This window comes from Scophthalmus maximus, chromosome 13 (assembly GCF_022379125.1).
Source record: "Scophthalmus maximus strain ysfricsl-2021 chromosome 13, ASM2237912v1, whole genome shotgun sequence".
NCBI classification, from domain to species: Eukaryota; Metazoa; Chordata; class Actinopteri; order Pleuronectiformes; family Scophthalmidae; genus Scophthalmus; species Scophthalmus maximus.
The window spans coordinates 4723892-4745000 of NC_061527.1; the positions used below are offsets into that span (position 1 = coordinate 4723892).

Genomic DNA, 21109 nt, shown 5'->3' on the forward strand with positions numbered 1-21109 from the left:
TCCCACGTGCCAGACCTACTCCAATACTTTACTGTTAAAACGGGAAAATAGAAAACCTTTTAGTTACAAATTATGTTTTAGTTGTTTTCAAGCAAATATTTGATGGTTTCAGCGTCTGAGGTTTGAGAATTTGCTGCGTTTCTTTGTCTATTTCTTTCTATTTAGACTTTTTGGACAAGACATAACATGCTCATGACAAGACGTGTCACTTTGGGATCTAGAACATTCTGATTGGCTTATACTACTGGTTTCTGATGTATTTTATAGGTTAATGAAGAAAACAACAGTTGGATTAATTTGTTATGGAAATAATCATTAGTTGCGGGGGTATTTTCACTACTTTTTAACAAAAAAGAAAAAACTTTTTTACTGCTGATATTTCGTTGTATAAGCAAAACAAAATTCCATGTGCCTCCATGTACAGAAAGATATGACATAAAATGTCTCCAATAGCTGTTTGGTGGGTTAAAGGCCTGTTGAATAACTGCTACAGGACAAATCAGAGACAAGAAATTGGAAAATCAACGTTTAATACCATAATAAACGGTAAAAAAAAAAAAAAAACTTGCACAACAGAGTGAATTTTGCAGCAAATTGCTTTATTTCGTTTGGAAAAAGCAGAGGAAAAAAAGCTTTCTGTAGCAATACTTGTGCAGGCGCACTGGCCTGGCAACTAAATATTAGTCACACGTGACATCATTTCACTGAAGAAATAATTTGATAGGAAGAAGGGAAAAGGAGGCATTTGTTCCTGACGGCATGAGTCAGTACATATACACTGATATGGCATCTGAACTTCATATAAAAAATAGATATCTCAACATACGGAAAACAAAAATACACAATCCAATCAACAATTTTCACAACCAGAAACAGCATCAAGCAGCATGAAGCACAGCAGATGTGACAAGAAACATTTCTGTAGTGAATTGTTTGGGTTAACAGACATGACAGTCCTTTTTTTCCCACTCAGAACATTCTTGCGGTGACTTAACACTTATTGCATCTTGGCTGTGTTATATTTTGTTGCGGAACTTCATTTTTAACATTTAAGCAAAACAGGAAATCAAAGGTAAAATCTCAGTCACTCGTCCGCACAACATGCCCAGTACAGCTCTGTGTGGAGGCAACACTAGTGCATGTAGCCTGACCTATAGGAGAAGGCTGCGTCCGTTAGTAGTACACTCACAGAGCAAGTGGCAGCAGAGCAGAACAATGGTCTGACGTCTATACCCACGTTAACCCTTTACACATGGGGGAAGCTGACCTGGGATCTGCTGCTGCAAGTCAGAGTCAAAAATGCTTTTCATGGATATAGCCAAAATGGTATTTCCGAATATAATTGGGGGTATCAAAGCTAAGCGGCATCACCAACAGGGGTATCCTTCATCTAATGGGACCTTTTAAAGGTACGTGATGTGCAGGTTTCATCGGATGAGGGGTTCCCGTGAGGTAAACCACAAGTTCGAAACTTTGTCCGTGGCTCACGTGAGGTTAAAAATCCGACCGGCTGCTCTGCCTCGAAACAAGCTCTGGAGACACACAGAGGGAACTACCCACTAAAAGCAATGTAACAGGTGGCAGCATACGCACTGATATGGCAGCTCACCCTCCGTAAACTTCTTTCATCACGCCCCGATGATTCACACTGGCTTAAAGTCCTTCACGGACATACACACACAAAAAACACCCATCTTCAATCGTCTTTAACAGTAGCACACACACAGGCCGCCGCCTCATATATTAAAATATCATACAATCAGGTAGAAGTTATGCAATTTTACGATTATAAACACATTCAGAGCACGGCTGGAATGGACTGGACAAAGGCTGTGGTGGGTTATTTGATTGGACAGCAATCAGGAAGGCTGAAAATAGAGGTGGAAGATGAAGAAGAGGGGACAGAAAGAGCCAGACATGGAGAGAAGAGAGGGGACTGGGGGGAGAGTACGTAAGGAAGAGGAGTGGGAGGGACGGAGAAGGTCAAAAGAAGAGGCAAGGACGCCCGTTTCATTTTGTGCCTTTACATCCAGAGGTTGGTGAGCACGACGCTGAACAGGGCGAGCAGCAGCAGCCGCACAGAGGACATCACTGTAGGAGGGGGAGAAATTGGGAAATATTACGAGAGGTTGTTAATTTAGAAAAACAACGTTGACACATATTGTGGCTTGTACAGCGAAAGCTCTGAGAAAAGCGGCCATTTTCTACAGTGAAAACCACAACTCGTAGTGTCTTCACTGCCCTGTCTTCCTGTATTCCTTCATCTTTCCCCGTTCACCAATTTCTTATCCATTCGTGCGACTTAACGTCCCATAAGGGAGGCCAAATGACTTTTGAGTTGAAATGAAATGAAATTGAAGAGAATTGTTCGTCTCCCGGCTGCATTCAAAATTGGACTGACGAGCTGGAGGCGGTGCTACATTGCTCTTGGCCTCATTTTTTTTCCTATTCATTTTATCATCTGTAACATCTTAGACACTCCTGGCTGGATTTTGATGGCGAGGAGAAAAAAAAAGCCAAACATTTTTCCCTGCAGCATGCCACATTTTTTAATACTTACTCTTATTGAGCTTTCAGTAAAATTGAAAGTATGAATTAGATGTTGATGATTCATATTCAGAGAGCAGACATGAGGTGGTCATATCAGGCCGAATACAAGGATTCCCCAAAATGTCCAACAATTCTTTTAGATACATTTTGAAAAGTTCTGTTCTGCTCTTTCCCTTTTTACTGTATTTCAGATATTAAAAACAAAAGTCACTTGTGGGAAGGATGGTATGCAAATTGGGTGTTTTCATTTACCTGCGCCCGATGAGTTACACTCCATCATGACCAGCGAGTCCATGTAGCCCTGTCCCAGCCACTCATCGTAGGTCTTTCGGTCACCGACACCCATGAGGCGAACGGTGGAGTCTTTGAAGATGAGATCTGTGCCCTTATAGCTCTGAGAGTCGAACATCCTGAAATCGGGATTGGTGTCATCGCCAAAATATTTCTGAAGGGAACCGGCGAAGAAGAAGAAGAGAAAGACAAACTCAATAAAGACTGGAACTTTAATAACAACAAGCACTGAGATGCTTTCCTGGTTACCGACTATAAACTCTCAGATGGCAGAGCGTCCTTGAAGGCACCACCAAGAAGGAATTTTGAAATCGGTCCTGGTTGTAGCTTGACTGCCTCATGATGATCAAATAAATCGTACGAATCCTCCTTTACTCTGAAGGATTACCTGTCCATATCCAGTTTCAGGTCTCACTCTGTGGCCCTTCACGTATACGTCGTACAGTATAAACGCCCCCTGACCTACCTGAGCGCGGTCCAGCAGTCCATAGACGGCGTGGATGTTGGTGTCCGGCCGCACCATGACGGCGTGGGCGGGGACTCTCGCCAGGTTACAGTATTTGTACTGCGTGACATCGGCTTTACTGGCATGAGCGCAGAGCAGCTGGAAATCACTGGAGCGGAGGTCTGTGGCCCACGATTCCCCCGAGTTGCCTGTATAAACGCACCAAAGTGTGTCCAGACTTATGTCCACCCTTGAAATTCCGGGACCGCTAAAAGAAAGGACACAATTTGGTGTGTTGGAGGTGCTTGTCTTACCGTCGGTGTTCTGGAAGACGGTAGAATGCTTGACGAACGCCACGTCTCCGTCGCCCCTCGCCAGACATCTGAGTGGACAGATGGACAGACGCATTTAGTTCAAGTTGCCACAAAGTCTAATGAGCTGTTTTAGGCGCCCCCTGCTCCACAAACACTCTTTATATACATTCTTCTCATAGACAAAAGGTACAGCTGGAGTACTTCAATGGATTGAACAACTGTGCAAGAAAATATCCAGCTCTTTGTTGACTAAGGCTTGTGGGTATTGTAGTATCCAGAGTCCATCAGGCAAAACTGAGTATGGGAGTAAAATCAGGGCCATTTAGCTCCAGGAGTGAAACATGTAATCCTGACGAGGGGCAGTGCTTTGGGGATGTGTTCCCGGGTTTAGTACCTGAAGGCACCGTCGTATCCATCGTACAGGTCTTTCCCCTTGTCACACTTGTTCTTCCCCGAGTTGTCTCCGACGCACAGGCCACACAGGTTGTCGGGGAAACCAGGCTGATTGGCACCTGGCACACAGCTCTGCTGGAAGAAACCTCCCACCGCTAAGCATCACGGGAGGGGGGGGCAGGAAACGGAATAGTCAGAACACTGGATGTGAATCGATGACAAAAAACTTGACTCGCTCCGGCTCACACCTCTCAGACACCAACGTCCCACTGACCTTGGGGTATCTGACATTGCTGAGGCGCGATCAGGCCTCTCTCCATCAGCGTCGCCACGGGAACGTTCCAGCCGGCCGTGCGACCGTATCCGGTGTGACAGGAGCGCCGGCCGCGCAGGTCGTCGAGGTTACGGATGTCAATGCTGCTCTTCTTCACCACCGCAACGGCGTAGTATATGGAGCCGTCAGTGTCGGCTGAAGAAAAAGACGAAAAAAAGCTTGTTTTTTTGAATCCAGAATGTGTGACGGTGGTTTTTGTCTGTGTGGTTGTTGTGTGGTTTTTAACCTGTGTAGCTCTCGCCGGTAGCAGGGACCAGGCCGTAGTCTTTGCCTGCTGTGTAGATGTAACCTCCATCCAGAGTGACGGCATCAGCCTCGTTGTTCTACACGCCAACATTGAATGGACAGGGAGAATTTAAGATAGCAGAACTGCTGAAGGAAAAAGAGCCACCAGTTCATCTTTTCACTTAATCGTCACTGATTCGTATGAACCAACGTTTTCGTCAGACATGGTAGCAGCATATCTACAGTTGTATGGATGGCTTGGTTGGTCCAGACCACAGACCGGATATAAAGATGAAGACGACAATACAGCTCCAAAAATTCAAGCCAAATCATCTGGAGTATCTGCAATAAAGGAAGTAAACCCTGCCAAAGGAAGGCAAAAGCCCAAGATGGCAGCCGCAGCACCATTATGCAAGATATTTTGGCTTCATTTTTTTGTACATTGGGAGGAAACGTCATCCATCTATATTCACAGTCCATGGTCAAGCCTGAAATATCTTAACAACCATTTGATGGACTGCCATTAAATTTGGTTCAGACATTTGTGGTCCCCAGAGGATGAATCCTACTGACTACAAGGCCCTGACTTTTTCCTCTTCTTGTGCCATCAGAACGTTATGTTGAAATTTAGTCCAGATGTTGACGTTCCTCTCTGGATATTTTGGTGATCCAAATTACCCTGAGATAAAATGTAGGTACCCTAACTCAAGATGGCGAACCCGATGTCATCTTCAACCTATATCTTCATCGCAAATCATTAATGACCACATGTAATCAGTGAAGTGGAATGACTATCACTGCAGCTGTAAAGAAACACGTGTCACCTTGATTTTGTCCATGCAGTCGGTCACAGAGTCGCCGTAGATACACCTGACGTGTGGAGTCAAACCTTTATCTCTAAAGGCCGCGCCCATTTCGCCACACTTCTGCTGTTCACCGCTGGACAACACGCACCACCGCAGGACATCTGAACGATTCACAGACAGACGGGTGAGTGGCCAAGAAAGGGAAGATGGACAGATACAAAGAAATAGACAAATAAAGATGCCATTTCATATTGAAATCATTGTTTATCATTACAATACACTGATAGATAGATAGATAGATATGATTCACCTTCCTGTTTACAGTCCATGGCTTTCAGAGCGTTATAATAGTAGCGGCCCATCCACTTGTTGGGGTCTTCTGACTCCGCCCCCTGAAACAAGGCGGATGACTCGGAGAACAGCACGGTTCCTCCTCCGTACGCCGTCGACGAAAACACGTTGAAGCCCGACTTCTCCTGAGAAGACAGGAAGTTATACTTTCATACATCCGCCTCAAAGTAAAAAAAAAACATGTTCAGTGGGCGTATGGACGCGGTCCTTTAGCTCTGTGGCGGTCGCAGGGAAAATTCATATCAATATGAATTGCCATTAGCAAGAGTAGCTAGTGCGTGTAAACACATTTTACAATGTTAAATTATATCCCTGACCAGTTTATATGTTTAAGAACAGAGGTTATAAAATATGGAACTCTTTCCCGCCTCACACACAGAAACTTTCTCCACTACCACCAAAATTATTTTTCTGTACCAATAGCTTATATTTCTTTTTTGTCTAGTTTCTGATTACTTTCTCTTTTCCTTTTCTTCACATTTTATTTTCTCTCCTCATTCGATTGTCCCGTTCTTCTGTCCCCCTTTTTTTTTATAGACTTCGTGCTTTTTTTTATTTTTCTCTTGGTGTATATGGGGACTGGGGTTCCTATTTATGAATGAGCAGAGGACCGGTTTCATCGTTCATGTGCGAGTGAGGACGCACCAGACCCTCGGTCAACATGTTCAACACCACGGAGGGGGCGACGTCGTTGCCGACCACGATGCCCCGGGATGGGACACGGACCAGGTGGCAGGTTTTCCACTGAGAGATCGAAGCTCTGGTGCCGTCGCGACACAGCAGCTCGTAGTCCGACGACTGTAGTCCCTGTGCCCAGCTTGGGCCATGACCTGGTGAAAAAAATGAATTGTTAGCTACGACCAACACTGTCAAGTTACTGTGATAACCAAACTAATCACTGTTTACCCCCACCCCCACCCCCCCCCCCCCCCCCCCCACCCCTTCTGCCACGCCAGAAAAAAAAGAAAAAAAGATCAGTATTGCGTTAGCAAGTCGATTTAAGTTTTAACAAGATATGTTTTTTAATATTCAATACAATGTTGTAAATAACATTACAACAAGGAACTTTTCATGTCGGGATTGCGATAACTTGGTGCGTGTAACTTCTTGTTTTAACGATAAACTTGGCCAGGTTCTTTTTGTGGCGTGGCAGCAATTGTGCCTTCCTCAAAACCCAGCGGAGACGTTACCATCGGTGTTCTCCTCCACAGTCGTGTGTTTGATGAAGGCCACTTCTCCTGCATCTTCAGCCAGACACCTGCAGGGGCCCAACCAAAGAGAGGAGCGATGGAGAATCAAAGGTGCACGCTTGGAGGGGAAGCCGCAGGAAAAAGGAAGGAATCTTGACAGGTTTTTGGAGCGAACAACGATGGCATCCACTCATGCACATAACGTACAGTTCTGCAGGACAGTAACTTCTCTCTGCGTGCGTGCGTGCGTTAGGATGTACAGAAGTGATCTGTGTTACCTGAAAGCGCCCTCGTAGCTGAAGTACATCTCCTTGGAGCTCTTGTCACATATGAACTGTCCACTTCCGTCTCCTTTGCACAGCTGACACAGAGACGCGGGGTCTCCGGCCTGGTTTGCTCCGGGGATGCAGCTCGCACTGAAGAAGTCGGCCACACCTGATCGCACACACACACACACACACACACACACACACACACACACACACACACACACACACACACACACACACACACGCACGCCTCTCTCCAGCTTTCTGTATAGCATATTCACTGTATGTCTTGTCGTGTCGTTTATGTACGTACGACCTACCCTGTGAGATGTTGCAGCCCATCACAGACATGTAACCCTGGTCTATGAAGTATCCCAGAGGCATGTTCCAGCCGGCCGTTCGGCCCTTCCCCGTGTGGCAGCTCTTTTTCCCTGCCAGGTTGGTGATCCGGATGGCCGAATTGGCCTTCTTCACCACGGCGACCGCGTAGTAGCTGGCACCAGTGCCTGGGGGGGGGGGGCGACAGCAACAACAACGCAGGCGTTGACGCACGTACGACACCGGAACAAGTACGTTTCACAGCGACATGTCAGGGGAACAATAAACAATATCTCGATCAGACTTGGAAATCATCCAAATGCTGCCCCAGAGATAATCAGGGGGTATCGAGTCAGGACCGACGCGCATTAACTCACTCCATGTTTTGGAAATTGGGTACATGATCACATATATTCACTGAGCATCAGTTCAGAGGAGACGGGGGTGTGAAAATGAAGAGAACAGCTGTGATTTTGGAGTTTAATGAATGAAGTTCTTCAGCATGATAATGTATTGCACGTTATTTCACGTCAGATGTGAGAGGTGTCAGAGTTAAGGGCACTGCTCGAGGCCAGAAAAATGAAAGCCTACAAATGGAAATTGAGTTCTTTCCTGTAGCCTGTCATCATCGGTCCTGTGTTGCTCATGGGGCGACCGTTGCTCGTCCTCTATTGCTGATCCGCGGAATATAGTCGAACCGATACCTTTGACCCTGCTGCCTCTGAATTTCCAGCATGAGGGAATTTAAAATGTAGGTAAAGAACTCAAGATGGCAAACCTGAGAAATATTAATACTTTAGTCTTTAGTCTTTAGATCTAAATGTGATAATCCGAGGTACTGTGGGTGTCTGTCGTCATCTGTCCACCAGAAAGCACATACGGGTTTATTTTCAAAGACAGACAAGTGTCTTGTTCGGTGCACGTCCTCATCACAAATCACAGATCAGCAATTTCCCGTTTGGTAATTGGTCAAATCTTACGGTCAGCCTTTGATTCGCTGCCGGCGATCTTGAAGGAGGCGGACTTCCCCAGGTTGTAGATGTCCGTGGAGAACATGGACAAGGCATCGGCTTCTTTATTCTGCGGAGGCACAGAAAAGAAGAAGAGAAGTGATGAATAACTTGAATCACTGCGTCTGTGCCCTGTGATGATTGAGAACATTAAGGGAAAAAGCTCTGCAACATAACAACCGTATCCTTCAAATCAATACCAGGTCAAAGACACTTTTAAGAGGAAACGTCAAGGTTTGGCACAATCTTCCAGTTTGTGATTATCGTAAACAACCCAGTGTGCTCCGAGGGCTCCGATAACTAAATTACCTATTAAGAAGTTTATTGCAACTTTCCGTGTCGTCGCTGCCTTGTTATCTGATGCTTGACTGCTGTCCTGACTGATTAAAATGAATAACTGAATTGATACTCAATAAAACTGATGGTTGATACCCAGAAACTAAAATCATCTCAGGTCATTTAAACTTTCTCCAGTGAGGACTTAGAAACGTGTTCAGATCCCAGTCGCTGTGATCAGAAGCTCAGGACCCCGACCTGCAGTTTCTGAGCGCAGCCCTCGACCGTCGCCCCGTTGACGCAGCTGAGCGACGGGCGAATGGAGACGTCGGCGAAAGCCTGCGACATGGCCTCGCACTTCCTCCGCTCGCTCTCGGAGATGGTGCACCATCTGATGCCGCTCTGGCCAAACACTGGGGGAGAGAGAGACACAGGGGACACATTCCGTTATTTAAAGTGGCTCACGAAGCCGCCTTCAACCGCTGAAACCATGGAGGGATTATGATACGATGGGCCCCTTGGACACAGACAAGTGGGATCCTGACCTCTGCTGAGTAGGATAACGGAAAAAAGGTCAAACTGAGAGAGACACAAGATGAAAACTATGTAATTTAGAGGCTTCTTGCATTGTTGTTTTGCATATTTTTTGTTGGTCATCTTGTGTGTCTGTCTCTTTGAGGTCATTTTATGGTTTTTTGGTGGTCGTTTTGGAATTAATTCTTAATCCCACGGGCCCAAGGGGTCAAAGGGGCGATCTCCTCCCGTCTAATAATCTGTCCATGACTATTTCTATATTCTGCCATTTCCGCTGTTCCGCCCTTTTTGTCGCAGTACAGGATTTACCAGCCACAGAGTTGTGAGGCGAAGCTGAGGAATCACAAGATCACAAGGAATCACAAGGTGAATAACAGTTCTACTTGATTCTAAATTGCTTGATGGAGCAATGGCGTGAATTGGAGTAGCATTTTTTGTGTTATTTGAAATAGACTGGGGGTAGGACACGACAAGCCTGGGCGTGTGCGTGCTATGTTAAAATTAGTTCTTGTGAAATACAGGATAGGTTAACCAATCAAATGAGTCAAATGGAGATGAGAACATCCCCAGTTAGATGAACAACGCGCGAAGTAGGAAATGTCAAATGAGCAGGAAAAATGTCTGTGTTCTTATCTCTGTCATCAAAAATAGGCAATAAATAATTCTCCTTTTTAGTTTTAATCTACTTAGGACACTGGCAGTCACATGTTGCATGTTATATTTTTGCTTTTCATCGCGAGGCCAGCGGCCCACAATAAACAATACGTTTTGATACACTCCACAAACTCTTCATACCTCAAAGGTGTTGCCCTTATCTTCACATGCACCAATATTAACCCGAAACGCTACTGATTGGTGACTTTTATGCACATTACTCAACACAATATCAGTGGGGATTTTTTTTCTTTTTACATGTAGAAATAAGGAATAATCAGATAAAACATTAAATATTTACTTTTATCATACACCGTTAATTTGATTGTGAGCTGTGTGTGTATAGCACCAACTCTTTTAATGGCTTCACAGATCTAGTTGTGTTGTCATTTTTTTACGTTTACAGTTTTAATTGTTTTGTTTTTTGTGTGTGTGTTTCTTACAATAATCTGAACTCTGGAGAAAAAAAAAAAGACTATCCAAAAAAAAGTAAAACCCAAGAATTTGACAGTGAATAAAGTCACCCTTACCAACATGTGCTACCAGCAGCAGCGCTCCCAGGGTCGTCCACATGGCCATGGAACTCGCTTCGTCCTTCCTCCCTGTGTTTTGCGCGAAAAATAGCCTCTGGCCTTTCGCCTCTCCTCTGCTTTATACGAGGAGTCCCCGGTCAAAGTCCAACTTCTGTCTCCAAGACTCGGCTTAAAGTCCCTCGCGCGAAGCCGCCCAGCGGAAGGTGGCGTCCTCGCTGATTTACAACCCGGTCAGCAGTCGCTCAGGAATCACGAGGAGAGTTTGTGGAGGTGGTGCGTACCTGGTCTGACACGTCTCTCTGCCGCCGCCGCCGCTGCTGCTGCTGCTGCTGCTGCTGCCTGGCTGCAGGCCAGGGGCCCAGACAGAGAGGCCTTGTGCAGCCAGGACCCCACCTCTGCCTTCTCCTCTCCACTCCCACAAGTGTGGTGCTTTTCCACGGATGGGCAGAGGGAAAAGAGCAGATTCGTGCCAGCAGAGCGAGACGGTGGGTCGCTGGCTCGCCGCTCTGTCTGCTGTTTACCTGCCTCCCCCCCCTTCACCAGCTCTGACCCCGAACGTCAGCGGCTGAATTGATCTGAAACAGGAAGTTGAGGAAATGCACTATTTCCATTTGTAGACACCGTGAGCTGAGTCTTACAAAAAAGAAAGAAATACTAATTCGTCGGACTGTGGCCACTGAAGTAGGTGTAAAAGGTGGTTCGCGGGGCCAAGGAGGTTCAGCCGTGTACTGCTGCTCTGGGTCTGAATCGGGCCTGGGCCCCCCCCCCCCCCCCCCGCAGCCGGTGGTGGAAGACGAATTCAGATCTTTTACTGACATACCACTAAAAGTAAAAATTGCCAGTGGCAAATGCAGAGAAGTATTATCATGAAATTGAACTTGAAGTATGAACGGTAAAAAGTATTCATTCTCAGGAGAAACTGCCCCTGGCTGCACGGACGCCTGTGTGTATTGGAGGGGTCAAAGGCAAAACATGTCACCGCGTTGTACAGTGTTCTGTAAGCTTATCACATTGTTTAATGCAGGTATGAAAAGTATGTAGTGGAATAAAAAGTATGAAGTTACATCCTTTGGTTTCGTACTACAGTAACGTCCCACAATTGCAAAACACGTGAGTATATAGATTTTCTCATTCACTATACTGAGGTATACAAATCTGAGGTATTTGTTCTTTGTATTTCCATTTGACAACATTATAATGTCTATTATGTCATAACATAAGCTGTGATATACAGAACAATAATGTCACAGGGATTTTTTTCCTCAACACTTCAAATAACATTTAGCTAATAATACGTCCCCTTCATTCTTGTAATGACGTTTTTCATGCATGGCTTCTCTTGTAATGTTGTAGTTGTATCTTGCAGTTTTATTTAAGAGTAAGATTCGTTCAGAGCAGAGGAGCTTCATGACACTTACCGTTACTTTCTTTTTATGCTCTTTTACACAACAAAGTAAATGTAGGCAGCTGTGATTCCTGCAGCTTTTACGAACCCCGAAGCATCTGCCAAATTGAAGTTGAGGCGTGATTATGGTCATTAAAAAATGTCTGCATATACATGTGGTGAAACACAGGAAGGCAGGCTCGTCATAAAAAAACTGTAATTGCTCTGTGTATTCCTCCATAAACGTTACTGAGCAGCTGATAAGACTAATAACGCTTTAAAGGTTAAATATAATATATACTGTATTGTATTATCAAATTAAACTGTGTATATTGTAAATTATTTGAGGCTGGTTCCCCTTAAACATGTAACCTGAGCGTCGGTTGAATAATTAGTTCAAAGTTGTCTCATGAGTTCAATGATATAATCTAATGAATAAAGTTTACTCAACTCACAAGGTATTGTGTTGAATTTGAACTCAAATTTACTTGAAATGAACTTTTTTTTTCTTGTTGATTAGGAAAGTTTAGCTGTTACTGTAGCTAAGACCACTTGGTAGGTGGAATGCCGTTCATCCCCTTGCCTTTCCAATGCTCTCAACTGGGAACAGTAACTGTTAGCGTAGCGCAGATGATCTGACTTGCACAATAGAGTTAATAGAAGTCTGATTATATTCATGCCGCTGCAACGTTCCCACTGTGACAGAATGAGGGTGACATGGAGGCGACAGCCACAGCGAGGTGTCAGGACGGTGCAGCTTCCCCCTCCTGGTGTGTTCGTTGCAGGAGCAGCTGGTGCTCCTCCGCTGTCACCGCTGCAAATCTGACTTTCTCTGAAATATATGCAAAAAACAAACGTCATCATTTGAGTTATGATTCCGGCCCCTCGCCAGCTTTGATTTGTTCTGTCATTCATGTGTCGACTTACTTTAACAGTCGTTTACTGCAGGATATTACCTGTAATTACCAGATTATGACAGCTTGACCGTAAGGACCTGACTGACTCAGGGTGTTATAATGTGAACCTTGGACTTCAGTTTGTGACACAGTTATAAGAGGTGAGACGTATGGGCTGAACGTATCAGTGGAGATGATTACTGATCTCAGAGAACTTATACTTATACTCAGTTCTTTACAACTGGGACTACCTCTGTGCCCATTTAGGTGACATTTGCATATTTGCAATTTTTTGGAATAACTTAAAACTGATTCCGCTTTAAATGACCAAAGAATTTCAACAGATTCAAGCAATTTCTTTTATTTTAATTTTTATTTTAATGCTGCATTTGATACAGTTGATCACAGCATGTTGGTCAACAGATTCGAGGAATGGGGAGGCCTCTCTTTTGTCATGCTTGACTTGTTTCATTCATCTCTCAGGTGGCTTAGTTGATTTTGTGTCGCAGACGTTTTATATCGCAAATGCTGTTTTAGGTCCTTTTCTTTTTTTTCTTTAGACATGCTTCCTCTGGGTAATCACCCTAATGCCAAAGCAACTGGCAACCTGTTTCTGTTGGAATTGACTGGAGTCATTTCCCTTGTCTATTAAGCTTTACATTATAAGGTTAAGCTTTACGGCCTTTGCTTTTAGTGCTGATGGTTTCAAACTTTTGGGCGCCATCCTCGCATGGAAGGTGCCATTTATTTATATCATGACGAATGCAAAAATGATTTTATCCCTCTATTGCTAAACCTCGAACCAGGTCTTCTTTTGTATAGTTGCAGAAGCGTGTAACCGTATCCCCGAGCACGGAGCAGCAACCTGTTGACTTTGCTGCAGGACGGTCGGTGACTGATTAGCTCGACCGCCAGTGAGTGAGAGTGAGGGAAGCGGGGGAGAGAAAGTCAGTGTGAACAAGACAGATAGTGTCTGTGTGTGATAGAAAAACACTGTGTCGCTTAATGATCAATACAAGAGCAAATGACTGTTCTGTGTGTTCGTATGTGCGTGAAACAGAGCGAAGTTTGTTCATCCAGAGTTGACGAGGCGTCTGTGTGTTTGTACAGGCACAACTCCGTGTACAGTGAAAACCTCAGTTTCTAGGGGCCACCAGTGCGACTGTAGCTCTATAAGTCTTGCATTTCACCTTTTCCTCCTCACAGGAGACTTGGATTTGGATAAGCAGGGATATCACTGACTCCTCGTAGCAGAGAATTTTCAGTAAACAAAGAAAGTACCAACTTTTCGTTGCTGACAAATGGGACATTTGTTCACGCTTGACTGTGATTGCTGTTCCACTAAAGCAGTTATAAAGATTCACAGTGAATTCTTAATTTACTAGTTTAGAATATATATATATTTTTTTATAGGCCATTAGAGAAATTAGCAAACTTTGTAGTTTATCTGTGCGATGTCACAAAGAAAACAGGAATGGCGAGAGATGCACTCTGGCCGTTATTCATAAGAAGCGACCTGGCCAAGGAGGTTATGTTTTCACCGGGTTCTGTTGGTAAGTTTATTGAATTTTTAGCAGGATTCCGCAAAAAAAATTATACTTAACCGATTTCCACCAAACCTGGAGGAGGCATGGATCCCATTTCGTTTAGATGCCAATGCAGGTTCAGGGGTGGAGCCACTTTCTTTAACTATGTTTTATGAAAGATGATCTAGGTTCTCACACCACTTCGGTTGTCCTCTAATATTTCTGCTTTTAGAACTAGACAATCATTTGTCGGATTCTTCGGCCTTGGTGGAAATGCAAAGGTGGTTTCTTTCATACATGCAGAAGTTGCTGATGGGAGCAACGGATAAATCGCAAGTTCTATTTTGTGGTTGGAAGACTTACACATAGTTGTGTTTAGTGAAAATGAATTTTAAAAATATAGAGGGTAGTTTGTACATGAACGTAGCATAAACCAATTGACACGGTGTAGTGTACAGACTCGACCATATGAGACATCAACACAGACCAGTACAAACCCGCAGTAGAGGTGAAAGTGGAGGAAAATATATTCATATTTACAGTTTATCATACCATATTCACATCCATACACATTCCACAACAACGACAACAACAACAACAACAAAAAAAGAGAGAAAATAAATCATATCTGGTGACCGGTGGAAGGATTACAGAAGATTGTCAATAGAGACTTCAATTCATTTATTTTTTTTTGTACCAAAATAGGCAGTTAGAGCAGGGATAAATATTTATAATATGTTAAGATATAGATCCATCTCTGTAATAGATTCTTTGCATCAGTGCTTTACTCTAACAGACAGCGGTGGCGTGGTCCGCCTGGCTGAAAACACACAGACAGCCAGGGTCACACAGAGTCCGGTTCTGTCAACACACGGAGAGGAACGAGGGTTCGGCTGAACATTCTGTGAGGAGATATCAATGCTTTCAAAAACACACGTGTGGTCAAAACTATTTTTCGTATTTGGGTCTAAGAGCTAAGGGGGGGGGGGGTCAGGGGGTCGGAGGGTGGCGATGGGAGGTGGTTGTGCTGACGAAGGTCCATACGGGGGCTTCGTAACCAAAAGCATCTTGGTTTTTTTCCCCCCTAACGTTCTCGTCATGCGTATGCGACTTCACTCTCTTTTAGCTCCGTGTTTGGTCCCCACCGACTTCTGAGGGGGAATATCTACAGTAGCTAGCTGTGTGCGAAAGGTTTTTGGGGCATGTTTCGCTGGAAGCAGTTGAACCAACACAGAACAGAAAAGAGGAAGCGGGGCAGCTGCAGCAACAGGATTGATAGAAGTCTCTACCTCCCTTTTAACCCCTCCCCCCCCAAAAAAAGCTCTCTTTAGAGCTTTCAGACCGGATTTGTGAATCGGTGAGTTACAGGAGCCGAACGACAAGTGAACGCATCACGTCACGCATCTATAAATACCAGAAAAACACCGGGACGGTGTCAGATCTGTCGCCCAAAGATGCTTTTTTTTTCTTCTACAGAAAAAAACAGCCCTCATCTAGTGCAACAACAAGTGAGGAGGAAAAAGCGACAGCGCCGATGATTATGATCGCGATGATAGTGTGTTGACGAAGATGATGATGATGATGATGATGATGATACACCGTTAAATGCTCAACTACTGTCACGTGAGTGCGGAGGGCAGAGGAGGGGAGGGAGAGAAAGAGCGGAAGAGGAGGATGGAGAGAAAGGCAGCTTGTGGGACTTGGGTGATACTGACCCAAGTTTCTCGAACAAAGGATCTGGGCCCGTATTTATCAAACAGCTAAACGTCAAACGTTGGACTTCAATGGAAAATTAAACAGGAAATAACTTAAATTGAACTGAAACCTATTGAGTGCAATTGTTTTTAGAGGGATTGTACAACATTGTATTTGTCATCATGAGCAAAATCGTAACAGACTAAAGTGTTTTCAACATGTCATTTGAATTTGATTTGAACATTCAATGGTATTTTTTCTTCTGCTTCTCTTCGAGTGCGAAAAACAAAACTAAAATGTACATCAATCATTTCCACATCTATTATCTATTTATTTTTTATTGGTAGCGATGTGGAGCATCTACCAGCAGCAGAATATTCCTTTTTTGTTTCCATCAAAACCAACAATTTCCCTTTTATGTCATCCATTTATTTATACAGTAAATATAATGGATTGTTAATCTCACATGTAAATTGCTTTTCATGTCATTAAATTATACAAGGACTGGAAGGATAAAATGGAGAAAAAAAAAGGATTTTACAGAATAAAATATCACAGTTATTGATAATTAAACTGAACAACGGGGCAAAAATGCCGTGTGACACATTGTCAAATGTGTCCAACTAGTCACGTGATGACTCTCAAAGCAACTTCATGCAGCAGGTTCGAAATCCTTCCGACGTCACACCAACTTGTCAAAGGGGGAAACGTTTGCCTCTTGTGGTTCTTGTTGTGTGCCGAGAGGGTGATTTTGAGTCCGTTGCCGCAGCGATTTCATTTCTGTACACGAGCGGTTTGCCTCAAGGGGCAACGCCGGCACCGATTCATCAGTCTGTCCTGATAAACTGATAATTGTGCCCTAATCTTCACTTAATGGGAATTCATTTGAACTCTTAAATAGGCTTTTACGAAGTGTAATTCTCAGAGAGTTGATAAACATGCGCTCACGTCTACACTTCAGGTTTCATCTGATTTAGTTTCCTATTCAACTTCTGATCGGCACGTTCTACTTGTTGACGGAATATTAACACGAAATCCCAATTTAATCCATGTGTGTGTTCTGTTGCTACATCTCTTAATTGCGCTACAGTTCAGTTTGGCCCCCCCCCCCCGATACCAAGATGTCCGCCTCGCATCTCAAGTCTGAAGAGGAGAGGATGGAGCGAGGGCTGGGATGTGAGAGAGAGACAGAAAAAAGAGAGGAACTCTGAACGGGAGTGATGCCTTGAGGGAAGACGGACAGAGCGGAAAGGGAGATGGAGATTTTTCTCCCCCTGAAAAACATGCTCTTAAAGCTACAGCGTGCAAACGTCTGCCTCTTGGTGGCAATATTATCAATACAAACCCACACATTGATGCATTACCCTTCGTTAATATGAAAACAACGACGACGACGGCGACGGCGACGACGACAATAATAAGAAGAACAGTAACGAAAATCAAATCAGATAATGGTACACGTCGCCTTGATCTGCAACCAACTCCTTAAACATTAAGGAACCGAGCCGGAAAGGGAGTTCCGCCGATGGGCTGCTGGACAGACTCTTGAGCTCCTCCCTCTTCGGGAAGCAGCAGTCCCAGATAGTCCCAGCCTCGTCCGCTCTCATGTGCTTGTGTGTGCGTGTGTGTGCGTGTGTGTCTGTGTGTGTGAGTGAGTGTGTGTTAGTGATGTGTGAACCAGAGAGAGAGAGAAAGAGGGGGGGGGGGAGGAGCAGGCTGATAATAGAAAAATTAGAGAAGTCGGAAGTATTGAACTAGTGATGTGTGTGTGTGTGTGTGTGTGTGTGTGTGTGTGATCGTGTGAATATGCATTTGTGTTTTTTATTCAAAGTCGCTCCTTGGTCGGCACCCAGATGTACGGACCGGACTGCTCCTCGACGAGCTGCTTCACCTGCGAGTACACGTCCTCTAGAGACGAGCCCTGGACCACAGCTGCACAGAGACGGACGGGGAGACAGATTAGAACATTCATCAAGGAACACTGTCCTGAGAAGATGTAAACTATGACCATAATCTGTGAAAGATCATCATCATGCAGTGTTGTATGTGCTCCCACTGCAGCGTGGACTGCGTCTATAGCTGTTTTTCAGGCATGAACTCTGAAAGACGTCCGCGCGCAAAAAATGACCCCCCGCACGCGACGCGCGCTGCAGGAGAGTGTCCGAGTCAGACGCGATCACAAGGGCGGGGGGAAACATTTCGGTCACGTTCTGCGCTGTCTGGGCGGGACGTGGCCAGAATTCAGGGCATATCTGAAAACAGCTTACATGAGAAAAAAATTCGGAGTCAAGATTGTTCCCACGTGACCTCGACCCTGTGGTGGATATGTTTATGATATGTAATTATTATACTCTCCCTGGATGGATTGTCTATATAGCCAATTTCTCAAAGTTCTTTACGAGACAAAAGACAACAGGTGACATGGCAGGTAAGGCATAACGCCAGAAGAACAGGATAAAAAAGAAATATGAGTGATTTAAAAGAAATATGAGTGATTTAAAAACTGCTCTGCAAAAGCCATTCACTGAAAGTGGGTTTCTGAGAGATGATTTCTCGCGACATCAACAGGTGGAGGTGCGCGTTGGTGGCAGCGCCGTCGGGCCCGCGTGCGTGACTGACCGGTGAAGAACTCCGTGAACTCCTGCTCCAGTTTGACAGCTCGCTCGTACGTCTTCCTCGCCTGCTCCTCCGTGAACCGCTTGTTCATTTCTCTGCAGAGACGGAGCGAGAGTTGCAGATAAAGAGCTGAGAGACTCGGTGCGAAGCAGATACATCTTTTACAAGAACGTGAACTCGTGAACTCTCAAAAACCTCATCAGCAGTGCTCACATGACAGGATGCTATTTAACTTTATTACAGTGGAACCAGGGCACGGATGTACAGTAGGCGAGGGAGAATAAGTTGCAGCTCGAGTACATGAATGATTTCTGGTGGGGGGTTTTTTCAGCTTACGCTGAATTTGTAAAATTTGCCCACAGGCCCATATTGAACTGATCCATGTGTCAAATGTAATTACATCATGAGAGCTTCATTTCTTTCATTATTACACCGTTGACAGAACAAGAGGATCGACATGAGAGTTCATTTTGCACAATGACTTGATAGACGGACAGCAGTAAAATGAGGCTATAAACAAAAACAATTATTTGAATTAAGCTTCCAGAATATGAACTTGTACACCTACATGCATGTTTCTACTTGTTTTGTTGTTGTTTTTACTATTTTTATTTATTTATTACTATTATTATTATTATTATTATATTTTTCTATACATTTATTATTTTTTATTATTACTATTTAAAACATTTTTTTCTTTTTACTTTTTTCATACCTATTTGTTATTATTTATACTTTATTTATTTATTTTAAAAATAAATAAAGTGTAAGGGGTGGGTGGGGATTAATACAAATATAAAAAATAATAAAAAATAATAATAAAAGAAAACTTCCAGAATTTTGAAAATGTTCCTTGACAATGTTTGTGGTGGTTGCAGTTTAGATTGTTGTCATCTCTACTTATATATTTTGACGTTCATCATACTCATATGTTCCATGTTTCCTAGCAGCGATGCTCACAGGATGTTGCCTAAATTGCACGACAGAACATCATTTAGAAGATTTTTCAATTGGTACAAACGGGACGTTGAAAGTTAATTCTCGATCTTGGAAACAGACGCAAAAAATGTCCACCGCTCGGTCCCCACCAGCTAGTGGCTTGTTCTGGAGCTTTTGACCCTATGAAATGGTCTTCATCGGCCGACGGGAGGCCTGTTCAGTTGTCCTGAAGTTCTGACTGGGACCATGTGATACGGACAAAAGCTCCAGAGGAAACTACTGAATCGACCTTTAGGCCATTTTGACAACTGCTGATTCCATGGTCATTGGACGTCCATCTCATTTTTTTTTAAAAATGCTAAAATGGCCCAGAAATCCTTGAAGTGCCTCAGAGCCATGAACCTTTAAAAAGCTCTGGCGAGAAGCGGGAGCTGCTGCGGCTGCTGCCGTTACTTACAGGATGTTGTCGACGTTGCGCGGGCTGATGAAAACAGCGATGGGATGGAGGCCGGCCATCTGGAGACGCTTTATTGCATTCCCTGATACGTCCAGTATACAATGTTTACCCTGGCAGGGAGACACAGAGTCAGACAGAGACAGAGAATTAGACAAACCCTCTGTTTTCCTCGGTCCTCCATCGATCCCCTCATCCCGTTTCCTCTCTGTATCCTCGGCCTTGTTTGATCCCTCCCCGCTCACATTCTCCCTTCCGCGCACCACACGCTCCCAGAGTCTCACCTTGTCGGCGACTTCTCGGACAGACTGTATGCTGGTCCCGTACAGGTGGCTGTTGTACTGTCCGGCCTCGATGAACTTATGCTCCTGGATCTCCTGCTCCATGAGCTCCCTGGAGGCCATGAAGTGGTAATCTCTGCCGTCCACCTCGTAGTCTCGCCGCGGCCGCGTTGTGTCTGCGGGTCAGAGGTCGAACACAGTCCTTATGATCATATCAGGCTCCGTCTGCTCAGTTTTTCTTCGTGGTATTTTATTGCAGTACAATTTTTTTTTTAATGTGTCAAACTTTATGTTTTTGCATAAAGGCATCAAGCGGTGTCACAAATGATCTCAGGCTCTAAGTGTTCTGGTCTTTGGTATTTGGACAAAGTGACGTACTTTTTCCTATACAAACATTTAGAATAAAACAATAAATATATAAAAAGTATAAATGTATCTTTGAACAAAGCATGTTCCTCGACGTCTGGAGAGCAGGATTCATGTCTGTAGCACCACACTGCTTCATGTGTAAATGTATATTGTGACACCAATTATCTAAAAAAAATTGCAGCACATGAATATTGCAATTGTCCGTAGTGCGGTTTTAATTGTGTTTTAATTAAATTGTTGGCATAGATTTCAGTGTTTTAAATGTATATTTACTGGATTGATTCATTGTAATCTCTAATAAAAACAAATCAATATGTTTTTGTGACAATTACAAAGAGTACGACGAAAAAATGAACTGTATGTCATAACAGACACATACTGTAGTTACGCTTTCAGTTTTGTTTTAACCTAAAATTAAAAGAAGCTAAACATCAACTTTAAGTGAGTTCACGTGTG

At 44.0% G+C, this 21109-nt stretch overlaps 2 protein-coding genes across 11 annotated transcripts in view; both read right to left on the reverse strand.

Moving 5' to 3' along the window:
* Positions 1 to 578: 578 nt before the first annotated feature.
* meltf (melanotransferrin) lies at positions 579 to 10696 on the reverse strand. Its single transcript, XM_035647850.2, has 16 exons — positions 10491 to 10696; positions 9031 to 9185; positions 8467 to 8566; positions 7489 to 7674; positions 7178 to 7334; positions 6900 to 6967; positions 6355 to 6539; positions 5669 to 5834; positions 5377 to 5519; positions 4554 to 4650; positions 4268 to 4462; positions 3995 to 4148; positions 3601 to 3668; positions 3308 to 3495; positions 2803 to 2995; positions 579 to 2091 (listed from the first exon to the last, which is right to left on the reverse strand). Exons 1-16 carry the CDS (start codon positions 10537 to 10539, stop codon positions 2024 to 2026), a joined length of 2172 nt encoding a protein of 723 aa, XP_035503743.1. The 5' UTR covers positions 10540 to 10696; the 3' UTR covers positions 579 to 2023.
* Positions 10697 to 14963: 4267 nt separating this feature from the next.
* LOC118317931 (discs large homolog 1-like protein) overlaps positions 14964 to 21109 on the reverse strand; it is a 99651-nt gene continuing 93505 nt past the window's right edge. For all 10 annotated transcript variants that reach the window (XM_047336666.1, XM_035647093.2, XM_035647092.2 and 7 more), the window contains 4 exons: positions 20288 to 20460; positions 20007 to 20116; positions 18614 to 18705; positions 14964 to 17926 (listed from right to left, as the gene is read on the reverse strand). In XM_047336666.1, the coding sequence (XP_047192622.1) occupies positions 17820 to 17926; positions 18614 to 18705; positions 20007 to 20116; positions 20288 to 20460 (482 nt within the window). In that variant the 3' untranslated portion in view covers positions 14964 to 17819. The remainder of the gene's footprint in view (positions 17927 to 18613; positions 18706 to 20006; positions 20117 to 20287; positions 20461 to 21109) is intronic.